The sequence below is a fragment of the Talpa europaea genome (assembly GCF_964194135.1).
Source record: "Talpa europaea genome assembly, chromosome: 13".
Classification (NCBI taxonomy): domain Eukaryota; kingdom Metazoa; phylum Chordata; class Mammalia; order Eulipotyphla; family Talpidae; genus Talpa; species Talpa europaea.
Window position 1 is genome coordinate 47,926,123 of NC_140080.1, and position 12,776 is coordinate 47,938,898.

Here is a 12,776-nt window from a genome sequence, read left to right on the forward strand (position 1 = left end):
GTTTAATAACAGGTGTACCTTCTGTAAACATGGAGAAACCCAGTAAAATTGAGTAAATAACCAATATGGTTTAAACCATATCTTCAAATAATTTTGGCTAAAGACAAGAGATATTTTGGAGGTATGCAGTTAAGTTCAGCCATGTGAGGGCTCTAGGAAAGATCCAGCAAATGAGGGTATGGCTGCTAAGCAAATTTAAGTTGCTGTCTTCTCTGTTGATAAGATTTAAACAGCCTTCCTGGTAAGAGGGAGATCAGTTGAAGAGATCAGGTCTTGTGAGTACAGTGAGAGATACATCCTACACAAAAAAGATTTTCCTTTATACATTTATCTATTTTAGAATAGTGTGACCTCCACCCAGCTTTCAGAGCCCGTCTTATGAAATAATCTTTATGCCAAAGAGATATTTTGGTGGTATAGATTTTGTTGACCTCCAGGCTCAACTTTGAATCCAGGATGGGCAAGTGAGAATTCATAGTCAAAGGGTCAGTCAATGGAAAATTAGAAAGTATTAGAAAATAAACTGAATAAATTTAAATTTTTTTGTTTATTAAACAAGACTTTTATAGAGCAGGCACAAGGAAGTTTTATTAGGCAAAAAAAAAAAGTGGGTAGATTATTTCAAGAATGGGGTCCTTTGGAGTACTGCATGGGTCTATCAGGTAAATTACTCATTTAAGGTTCCATTTGTGGGTAAGCTGAAAATATAATTAAGTCTTGGTTTGTTGGCACAGGGCTTGGTATAAGTGTCTCCAGTGGAGACACGATTTTTCTTCAGGGTGATTTTGGTTTTTTCTTTTTTTTCCTTTTTAAAATAATTTTTTATTTTTTACATAATTGTTCATTTTTAAACAATATTTGCTTCTTCCCGCCCCTTCAGGTGTAGTCCCCATAGAATTTCCTTCACCAATGCACCTGTGCACCATCACCTCAGTCCCCTGTGTTCCTCCCTCCCTTCCTCTGATCCCTCTCCCTCCTCCTCCCCTGCAGGATGTCTCTGATTTTTAATTGTTTTTGCTTTGTTGTGTTTTGTATTGTGATTATTATTTTACACTGATGTCTAATTTGGTTCCCCTATATTCCTGCTACAAGTGAAACCATCCAATATTTTTCTTTTTCCTTCTGACTTACTTCACTGAGCATAATGCCTTCTAGCTCCATCCACGTTGCTGCAAATGGCATGAGTTTATCTTTTTTGATTGCTGAATGATATTCCATTGTGTATATGTACCACATCTTGATCCAGTCATCTATTTTTAGGCATTTGGGTTGTTTCCAGGTTTTACCTATTTTAAATAATGCTGCAATATTCATAGGGTACAGGTATTCTTTTGAATCAATGTTTTTGTGTCCTTTGGGTAGATCCCTAGGAGTGGAATTGCCGGGTCATATGGTAGCTCCATTTGTAGTAGACTGAGCTTTCCATAGTGGTTGGACCACTTTGCACTCCCACCAGCAGTGTAGAAGAGTTCCTTTTTCATCAGGGTCTTTCTGCACTTGATCTTAGCCAAAAGGCTGAGAAGGGATCATCGGGGATTCTGAATAGCCTGACCTAGTAGAATTCTTGCTGAAGGTAGGTCAGGGTGATCAGACATCACCTGAGGAAGGAGGAACCTGATTAAATATCAAGGGAGACAGATATGGAGAATGGCCAAAATGATTTAGTAGGAATCTTGCTAAAACTGTACAGTTTGAATCAGGAAGTCCAAAAGTTGGGATCTAATTGAAAGAGACCTCAGATGAACCTCAGATGAAGTGTGGTCAAGGAGAAAATCTTTGTCATTTCGTTTTATTTCAATTAAAATTTAAAAATCAATATTGGACAACAGAGCTAAAATTTTCTAACTCTTCATGTTTGCTTTGAAGAATACCTGGTATACACAATTATGGTATACGAACAAGGAATCGTCTTAACCTGAAGCCAGATGATTTCCATAAGCAGCACATTTGTTTGGTAAAAGATAATTTTTTCTTTTTTTAAAGGCAACACTAATTTTTAAGCTTTGTAACTTAAAAAGAGGCATTCTCCCAAACTTTGGGAGAGGCTGCTTCTCCTATTGCTCTAGTGATTTATTTGGTACAAATAACCCATCCATCTTCGCTAGCTGTTGTCAGGGTTGGTCTATATTTTACGAAGGTTGAGAAATTTGTTTCAAAGTTGGACACACCCTATTATGGCGCAGCGGTTGAGCGCCAGGTTGCGAAGCTGCCCGCAGCCTCTGCAGCGCGGGTTCGATCCCCGGCTGCTCCCGGGCCACCGGAGGAGGGTCCCACATGGCGCGCAGACCTCTCCTGCCACCCGCTGCTCCCCTCAGCAGTGTACTTCGGTCCTTCTGCCTGCTCTGCTCCCTGCTCGGGCTCTGGTGAATTCTCTCCCCCTCCCACGCTTCTGACTGTACTCAGTGCTTGGATAAATAAATAAATAAAAATAAATCTTAAAAAAAAAAAAACTATCAAAAAAAACTGTCTAAAAAAAAATAAAACCAAGGAGAAAAAGAAACGAGGTAATTAGGAGGTGGTTTCACTTATTTTTCAGGGGACCATCTCGGCCAGCTCTACTTCAGCAAAGTGGTATTCCTCCCTCTGGCCAGGTCCCCGCGTGCCCAGGGGCAGCCCACTTATGGGCCAGACTCCAACCAACTGAGCTTCTCCGTGGCCCTCTTAGACCCGCCCCCTCTGCACCTGGGCGCCCTCCGGACCACGCCTCCCCAGAGCGCCCACAGAGCTTCTCCGCCCAGCGCCGAGTCGGCGCGCTGACGTCGGACGCTCCAGGTACTTTCCCCAGAGCTGGCCAGAACGCCGTGGGGGCGGGGCGGAGCGCGGAGCGCGCATGCGCCGCAGCGCCAGCGCGCTCCCCGGATCGTGCGGGGGCCCGAGCCTCTCCGCCGGCGCAGACTCCGCTCGCGCCAGCTGGCTCCCGTCGCCATGTCTGCCCCCGTCGAGCGGGAGTTCGAGGAGCTGGATACTCAGAACCGCTGGCACCAGCTGTACTTGGTGAGTCGCGGGTTCACACGTTGACTACCGTCCTCCCCCGAGGAGCCAGGCTGGCGCTCGCCTTCGCCGGCTCCCTCCCGCCTCCCCCGCCTCCCTCGCCTCCCTCTCGGGGCGGAAGTGGCGGCGCGAGGGCCGCGCCTGCGCCGACCGCGTCTCTCGCCCCTTCCAAAAAAACCCTCAGAAGTGGGTGCTGGTCGCGGGCGCACGCGCAGAGCCCGGCTGGGGGCGGCGCCCCGCGGCCAGCGCGGACTGGGCTTTGGGTCCCAGTGGGGGGTCTGGCGGGGAGTAGGGCGGGGACCGGTGACTCCGGCGGGGACCCCGGGGGCGAAGGGTGGGGGCGAGGAGGCCGCGGGCCTGCGGCGGCCCCGCGCTGTGCTCCCGCGCCGGCCCCCGGACACCCTGGTGTGGCTGGCGGTGTGTTCTGTGACCCAGCGGGCTGGGGGCGGCCGGGCCTGTTTCCGAGCGTCGCCCCGGGTTGTTTGCGGTGGAAGGTCCTGGGGCTTCTCGGAATGGCCGGGCCGAAACCGTGGCGGCGGCCAGAGCGCCCGCGGGGCCGCAGTCTGCGACTCAGAGTCTCGGTGTATGGGTTTTCTCCACAAAGAGCTCGCAACAAGGGCATAGTCTGGTGTAGTAGTTAAAAGGAACGGTAAGGGCAATCTTTAATTTTCTTTAGTGAGGTGTACTTTAAATAGACTCCTCAGATTTTAAGTGTGCAGTTAAGACACACAAATGGATACACCTGTGCGAAATTCCAGCCCCGTCCGCCACTCCAGGGACTCTTGCCCAACCCCAGAGGCCACTACTTTCCTATTTTATTTTAAGCACCAAAGAATAATCTTGCCTTCATATGAAAGGATTCTTGTGCTCCACCCCACAGGCTACTACTTTTCTAATTTTTTAAATCACCATGGAATAATCTTGCTTTCATATAAAAGGAACCTTGTAGCTAGCTTCTTTGGATCTACTAGAGAACCTTTTCATTCAAACAGAACTTTATCTTTTGAAAAAAGATATTGCCTGTCCTCTACTAATTAATTATTAGCTTGTTCTTTAGATCGAATTGATGCATAGTGAGCTAAATGCTGCTTTTGCTGTTCGGTTCACTTGGTTCAGAAAAGGGGAAAAAAAGGACTTTCCTGTAAATCTAGATGATCTTGGGTTTTCCCCACTCCATTTAATTAGATGGCAGTTAAAAAATCTTTTCTTTCTCATTATGTTCAGAATATGACGTTTTCTCCTTGAACATACTATGAAGAAGCGTGATAAATACCCTCATTCACGCAAGCACAGAATATGTGAGAATAGGGTACTAACTTTAAGTAATGCTGGTAAGTACTTTTCCGATTATAGAAAATTTTAAATGAAAATTTAGTAGGAATCTGTTTGAGACCTTCAAGCTGTGTCCTCTCCAGTTACATTTTAGCAGAGGCTGCTAGCCACATATCAAAGTATAGATTTGAGAAGAGAAAGATGAATACTATACTTGGTTAAGGTTAACATTGACATTTGGTTAAGCAGTTTGATTTTTTGTTGTTAACATTAATATCTTTGAAAATACCATAAAAATTATAATCCCTCTTACCTAGAAGAATACACTGAAAATGTAACATTTTTTTCAGGAAACCCATGGGTCGATGTCTAGTAATTCTTTAGTGAGTATGGTCAATGCTTTTTGCTTTTTTTTTTCCTTAATAGAACAAGAGAATTAGTTTAGTTAGTAGAAATCATGTGATATGCAGTGGTGTTAGAGTAAAAGTAGGTCACAACTTGGAAAGTTAGTAGTGGAAAAGAAGTGTAGAAAGTTTAGAATGCTTTCCTTTGATTCTAGAATATCCACTTAGCTATTGTACGGATATGTACTGGACACCATTGGCACACCAGCCCCTGCTCTGAGCTTGGAGACTGAGCAAAGAATGCCACAAACAGAACAAAAAGTTCTGTTCTTGAGAGCTCATATTCTAGAACTTTTTCTCTGAAAGGCCTCATTGCAATTTCATTCATTCATTCATTCATTTATTCAACATCTGGTAAGTGCAAGTGTTAGACTGATGTTGCTCTCAAGGATCCAGCTTGGTGAGGAGTGTTAAGTCAACAAGTAGATGAAGACATAAAAGTAATAAATGCAAAAGTAGTGTTGAGCACAGGATGCTGTGGGAATGCCTCTGTATTCCTCACAGGCGTGCGTCTGGAGTTCTGAAGCTTCCTGAAGGAAGGCGGACCTTTCCTGAGTCTTAAAGAACATGTTGGCTAGGTGAAATGAGGATAAAGGAGGGGAAGAGAGTTAGCGTTCCAAAGAATGAAGAAATGCGTACAAATAGATCATATGGAATGCCAACAGAACAGCCAACAGTTTTAACCTGATGCGGTGGTGAGGGCCTGAAGACAAGGTTGGAGAGTAAAGCAGAGCGCACAAGGCCCTGGTAGGTTGGACTAAGGAATTTGAAATAGTTGGTAGGGACTCTGCAAGGCATTTTAAGCCTGCAAGAATCATATTCCTATAAACTTGTTAGCAAGATACTGTACCATTGGGTTGGATGAGGCTAACAAAGCAGAGAGCACAGGGAAGTAGTCTGTTGCAGTAAATCTGAAGGTAATTGATGGCAGTGGCATGCTGAACGGAGGCAGTAACAGGGGTAATAGGAGATACAAGTTGAAGTATTAAGGTGATAGAATTATTTGGTTTTCAGATTGTTCAGTTTGAGGTACCTTTAAAACGTTGTAATGGGAATAGTTCAATATACAAATTTGGAGTTCAGGAGTGGTCTGAGTTTTAGGTATAATTTTGCAAATCATAAGCAGTAGGTGGTGTTTAAGGTCCTAGATATGGATGAGATTATTCGGGAAATATAGAGGGTTTGGAAGTTCTCAATGCCAATTACAGACTCTACAGACAGCAACATTTAAGGGCGTAGGTAAAGTGGAACCTGCAAAAAAGTTTGGAGATAAACCATAGAAGTAGGGAGAAAATCGTTTTGGAGGGAGTTGATAGTCAGCAGAGCTGCATGTTCCAGATGGGACTAATAAGGGCCAAACTGAATATACTCAATTATTAAAAGAGCAAAATATACCTTAAGGTGAGCAGTTTCAGTAGAGTTCAGAAGTGAGAAGATAAGAGGAAGCATAAATAAGCAAGTGTAAACTGCTCTTTAAAGAAGCCCAACTGGAAGGGACAAGAGTGGGGAAAGGTAGCTAAAGTGAAGCATGGTTTATGTAACTTTACTGCTTAAAATCTGCGGTGATTTCCAGTTGCTTGTAATGTAAAATTCAGATCCTTTCTATGTTGCACAAGACCACATAACCCGCCTCTCCGTATCATTCTTTTCCATTAGCTTCTATTCCTTGAAATTGTGTGCTCATTCCGCACCCCCTAGCCTTTGGACTTTATAAAGGGAGCACTCTTTACCTTCACACAGCTTATTTCTTTTCTTTTTGCATAAATGCCTCTTGCTCATCCCTTAAGTCTCACTTCGTGAAGGAGGTCTTCCCAACCCACTCATGCAGGATATGAATCCCTATTAGCTACTGCTATGGCCCCACAACTTTTCCTTATAACAGGGCATTGGGTATAATGTAGTATTAGATTTTTCAGGGAACACAATTTGCATTAAGCAAAGTGCATGCATGGGGAAAAGCGTGTTTACGTGTACTTTCTGCTTTGTATATCACAATAGTTAGTGATACTATGTTAATGTGCTTATTTGGTAGTGGTAATTGGACTAGGAAAAGAACAGCTTTACTCGAGCAAAAAACTATAACAAAAAGCTGGACTTGAATTTCTTGCAGGAAAAATAAATTTGTTACTTTGAATCTGAAATTCTGGCCCATTACTCCTATTTATCTTTTAAACAGCTACTTTCATTAATATAACTTGATAATAGGTTTCCTAGGAATGTGCTATTGGGTTGGAGCAGAACACTCTACCTCATCAGAGCTGCTTGCAGGCACTATCAAAGCTTTGAACAGAATCAGGCATTTAATAGACACTTGTTATTTGTTGAATGGATTTTTACTAGAGAAGGGTGGCATGATATATTTGTGGGGGAGGGAGGGAAGGAAGCCTTAGAGGAGTTGGAGGCTGAAATAGAAAATATGATTTACTGGAGCCAGAAACCTTGTAAGGCAGGAGCTGATGGGATCAAAAGCACACAAGTAGAAGAATTGGCCTTGAAGGATCACCACAGGCAGAAGTGAGAGTGTTTGAAAAATTTAATTTGTCTGATTGATAGCTAATAACATTAATGCAGTTTGAGGTTAAATACGGGTCTTTTTCATGAATTTTTTTGTGTTTTTTTTTTGGGGGGGTGTGGTTCCTTCAAATTACTGCTGATTGCTATTTGAATAAGGCTGAGGCATGAGATGATCAAAGGAGTGAAGTTTTATCAGCCTGTAGACCATAAGGAAATGGCAGAAACTAAGTCATAGAATAATGTTTCTGGTAAGCGACCACCACTTTCTAGGCAAACATTTGGTCAAGGGATTGGGAACTTATAACTCTAATAAAGAAAAATGATTCTTGGGCCTCCCTGGTGGCACAAGGGATTAAGACGCAAACTATGAAGCTATCCGCAGTTTCTGCAGCGTGAATTTGATCCCTAGCCAGGGAGCTACCCACATGGTACAGCAGACCTCTCCTGACTCGTCCACTGCTCCCCTCAGTGGTATATTTCAGTCAGTCTGCCTGTTCCTCCACTTTGTGTCTGGTGAATCCTCACACCCCCCGCACCTCTGGCCTGTACTCCAGTTTTTGGATGCATAAATCTTTTTTTAAAAAAAAGAAAAATGATTCTTTATTAGAAAATCATAGTTCAGATATCAGAGTAAGAGCATTCTTGACTAGCTGATTTACCATTAAAATCAGCTAATTTTTAGAAGCCATTGAAGTAAACACTCTTCTCACACCTGCAGTGGGCAGCTTAAGTAGGGTATATCAAAGCTGTCTTAAAACACTTTACAGTTTACCACACATTCTCCTATGTGTAATTTAATTTTAGCATTCAGTGCTTTTATATGGTTTTCCATAGGCTCTTGACCTGTATTCAGTGAATTTCCTTGAAAATTCCCTGCTTTCTCACGCTTTGGAGTCTGTGTACATGTTGAATATACTTTGTGCTTCCCGTCTGTCTGGAAACATCTTCAAGAGCAGACTCTAGTCTCCTAAGGCAAAGTTAAATGCTGAAGATTCCTGAGACCTCTAAACTTTCAGAGTCTGAATCACATTATTGTAACTTTCTACTTAAAAGTTGCCTCATTTTTCTTCTTTCTCCACTATCCGGGTATAGGATCTGAGACATATTAGAGCCTCAATAAGTAGGCACAAAAGAAAATGGTAATCCCTTTAAAGTGTCAGCACCTTGGCTTATTTTACCCTCCTCATTTACAGTTGAGGAAACACCTTTCCAACATGAGATTGTCACTTATGTAAGGTTATGATATCCATGGTGGGAGTTTTATTTTAGTATTCTAATTTACTCTTGTGACCACCTATGTTGTTGCTTGAAATTAAAAGCATAGAGGGAATCCTTGTAAGTTTTGATGGTAAGGAGGGAAGTATTATAATAGAGCCATTTTGAGACTGAAAGCTTATAAAACTGCATTTGGGATCCATGAATCAGACTGGGGAGTTGTAAATAAGCTCCCTCAACTATTTACTAAGTTGTGTGTATGTGTATCTGGACATTTAGTTTCTAGGTAATTTTGATTTTGTTTCTGACACATAAATTTAAATTAATCTCTGTGACTCCTCCCAAAGAAAAGACTGTTGATTTAAGAGAAAGTAGTCTTGAAAGGATGTCCAGAATAGGGTATATAACCAGAAATCATGGAGATTGTGTTTTGCCTTTGACATATGTTTTGTAAGGGCATTAATACTTAGACTTGTGGGAATCCAGATAGTTGCATTTGTCCCTTAACCTTTCTAGCTTGCCTCTTTTTCAATTTCTTGATTTTAGAAGAATCTCCAACAGCCCTTTTTGGTTTCTCTCAGGTCATTAGTAACCACAGAATTCCCTGTTTCCAGTTGAGAATTATTATAGCTCTTGCTGACTCCTGCTATTCTGTCTCCCTGCCTGATCTCTTTGTTTTCTTACTCTGCTTGTAAACCAGAGATATGTCGGATAAGGTCTAGGAAAATTAAAGGTCTAGGAAAATAATAATTAATGTAAATGTGCTCTTCACTTTCTCAAATAAGCATATATATAATTTGTTTCCCTGGAAATTTTTATCTAGCGTCCCTATGATCTGTTCCCTGTCAGCTGCATTGTAGTTCCACTTAGTTCCATTGAAATTGAATTTCTCGTGAACTGTTAGAGACAATATTTAAATGAACTGGTAAATTAGAACTTTTGCTTCTAGTCTCCATTACTTCGGAAAATATTCGTTAGCCATTTCATAAGTCAGTTTAACATATAAAATTTAAAAACTACCAACTGGTAATTTAAAAACTAGTAGTTTAAAACCAGTAGGTAGTTTAAAAACTACGGAGGAGGAAATATAGTTTATTAGGCTAATTTTAAAGAATATAAATTTTGACTTAATATTCTGAGTAGGAGACTAAACTTTCATATTCTGAATGTAATATTGTTCTTCCTTGTGGAGCTGTTTTTATAAAATAGCTATTAAAAGCAAAAGTGCTATTTTAATTATACTTAAACTGTGTTTTAAGTACATTTGACTGTGTAAATGTCTTAGATATGGTACAGTGGTAGTAATGGTTGAGGAAGTTGAAATCCATGCTTTTTAAAGACGATATAGATAGTGAAACGTCTGCATTTAACTTCTTCAAAATGTAGTGTGTGATTTCAGGGATTTTATAGGCTCCCTAAAGACTGTTGAGACAGAAGTCCTGGTCAAGAAGCTGATTTAAGATATGTTTAGATACATTTATCTGGATTTCTGCTATCTTTTTTAGTATGATAGTTTCATGTTTTTTGTTTTCTAATGTGCTCTTAATTCCTTTCAAACCCCAGTATGTCTGACTTAATGGTCTTTGTTCTTTCACTTTCATTTGGTTCCTGTCACTGACCAATATAACTTTGTTTCATTCTGCTTTCATTCCTTTGAAGACACTCTCATACTGAATTGTTTTGTTTCTTTCACTAGATTGGAATATTTTTATACCCTGAAAACTATCATTTTCTCTTTACAATTTAGTGTATAGTGCTTCCCAAGTTATTTAGATAGGCTGGAATTTGTACCACTCTTTTAGTCAAGGGTATGGCACTCTGGGGTAACCTCCAAAAATTGCAGTTACTCCATGACAGTGGGAACTGCTTCTGTGCTGATTTTTGTTTCAAATCTTAAAATTTTTATTATTTTTTTTAAGTTTTTAAAAAAATATTTATTTATACAAGCACTGGGTACAGTTAGAAGCATGGGAGGGCAAGAGAATTCACCAGAGCCAGAGTGGGGAACAGAACAGGCAGATTGAGGAAATACACTGCTGAGGGGAGCAGTGGGCGCGGCAAGAGAGGTCTGCACGCCATATGGGACCCTCGCTGGTGGCCGGGGATCAAACTGACACTGCAGAGGGTGCGGGCAGCTTCGCAGCCCAGCGCTCAACCACTGCGCCACCAGAGGAGGCCCTTAAAATTTTTACTTTTATTTACTTAATGTGTTTGTATGCTTTTGCACTTAGCTATCAGCCACATTCATTACAAGATAAGATGGATCTTACTAGGAACTGCATTCAGTTAAAAATATTACTACTGTTAAAGTATGTTTTTCCTGTTATTTCTACCTACCATCCACCAGCTATCAAAGATGGTATTCTTAGACACCTCTCCTTTTCCTTCAACATTGACCTATAATTTGGTCACCAGTTACTGTTAACTGCATCCCCAGATCTCTTCAAGTACTACTTCTTCATCTTCATCATGGACTGAATGTGTCCCCCCAACCTCAAATTCATATATAGAGGTGAGGCCTTTTGGGGAATAATTAGGTCATGAGAGTAGAGCCATCACTATTGGTAGTGTCCTTTTAAGAAGAGATAAGAGAGAGATTACTTTATCATGTGTGGCTATAGTAACAAAGTGACCATATGCAAACCTGGAAGAGGATCCTCACTATACAGCACATTTGCCAGCACCTTGATATTGTCCTCTTAAGAGTCCAGAACTGAGAAACAAATGTTCCCCCCCACCACCATCATCCATTATACCCTGCTTTGATCCTTTTTCTCTACTCCTTCCATCTTAAGAAACCTTGCTGCTTTTATTACTTTTAAGTGTTATATTTTGTCCAATGAGCCACTGTTTAACTGTACACTATTTGTCTTTGTCGTTCTGACTTCCTTTACTATACTTAATCCCATTGAACTCCCTCCATTTTGCTGTAAATGGCAACTGTCATCTTTCCTTATTGCTGTGGTAGTAATCCACAGTGTGACTGTACCTTCTTGAACCAGCCAGTCTTCTATTGATGAATATCTAGGTTGCCCCCTTGTCCTAGCTATTGTGAATGGTGCTGTAATCAGCACTGTAGAGCATAAAATTTTTTGAGTTGATGGTTTCATGTTCTTTGGATAGATGCCCAAGAGTGGAATTGCTGGGTGTCCATTGGTAGCTCTTTAAGGTATATCCAAATAGCTTTCCAAAAATGGTTGCACCAGCTTTCATTCTCTTTCCCACCAAGGGTTCCTCTTTCTCTAAATCCTCTCCAGCACTTTTCGGTTTTTTAATTTTTGTTCATTTATTTATTTGGATCTCATGGGTGTGACATATCTTACTGTGGTTTTAAGTTGCATCTTTATTAAAAGCGATAATGAACATTTTTTCCACTTATCTGTTGGCTTTCTGGATATCCTTTTAGGTGAATTGTCTGTTCATATCTACTCATTTATTAACTGGGCTGTTTTTTATTGTTGGATTGTGTAAGTTTTTCATATAACTTGAATGTTAATCCTTATTGGTTGTGTAATGTGTAAATATTTTCTCCCATTTAATAGGATTTTTTTAATCTACTTATATTTTCTTCCTCTGTATAAAAGCATTTTAATTTAATCCCATTGTTTATTTTTGCTTTTAGTTTCCTTGCCATAGAGGTCAAGTTTCCAAAAGCATCTTGATCAATATCATGAGACATAGTGCCAGTGTTTTGTTTTATACGTTGTATTGATGCAGGTCTTATATCTAAGTCCTTAATCTGTTTTGAATTTGGTTTTATGCATGAAGTTAGAGAGTGATCCAACTTCATTCTTTTGCATGTGTCCATCCGCTTTTCGCAGCACTATTTGTTAAAGAGATTCTCCTTTCTCATTGTATGATCATGGAATCCTTTATAATAAATTAAGTATCTATTCATATATAAATTTATTTCTGGAGTTTATCAGTTGTGTTCCATTGAGCTATGTGTCTTTTTTCATTCCAGTACCAAATTATTTAAATTACTGTTGCTTTAGATGTAATTTGAATTCAAGTAACATGATGCCTTCATGTCTCTCTTTTTGTGTCAGGATTATTTTTGTTACCTATATGCTTCCCTATAAATACTTATTATTTTTTTTAATTCTTTGAAGAAATTTGTTGGTGTTTTGATGGCAATTGTGTTAAATTTATGTATTGCTTTAGGTAGAACATTCATTTTGATTATGTTGCTTTTCCCCATTCATGAGCTTGGAATATTTATGCATCTCCTTATGCCATGATCTAAATCCTTGAATAATGTCACATTTTCATTGTATAGGTCCTTCACCTCCTTGTTTAGGTTACTTCTAAGACACTTCATTCGTTTTGAAGAGATTATGAATGGAATTATTTACTTAATTTCTTTTTTTTCTTGTTCAC

The 12,776-nt window shown here is 40.3% G+C and overlaps 1 protein-coding gene across 3 annotated transcripts in view; it reads left to right on the plus strand.

The window, feature by feature from the left end:
• Positions 1-2,173: 2,173 nt before the first annotated feature.
• Positions 2,174-12,776, plus strand: part of PTPN2 (protein tyrosine phosphatase non-receptor type 2) — a gene marked incomplete at its 3' end in the record, with an annotated part of 92,299 nt that continues 81,696 nt past the window's right edge. For all 3 annotated transcript variants that reach the window (XM_084252246.1, XM_084252247.1, XM_084252245.1), the window contains exon 1: positions 2,174-2,994. In XM_084252246.1, the coding sequence (XP_084108372.1) occupies positions 2,926-2,994 (69 nt within the window). In that variant the 5' untranslated portion in view covers positions 2,174-2,925. The remainder of the gene's footprint in view (positions 2,995-12,776) is intronic.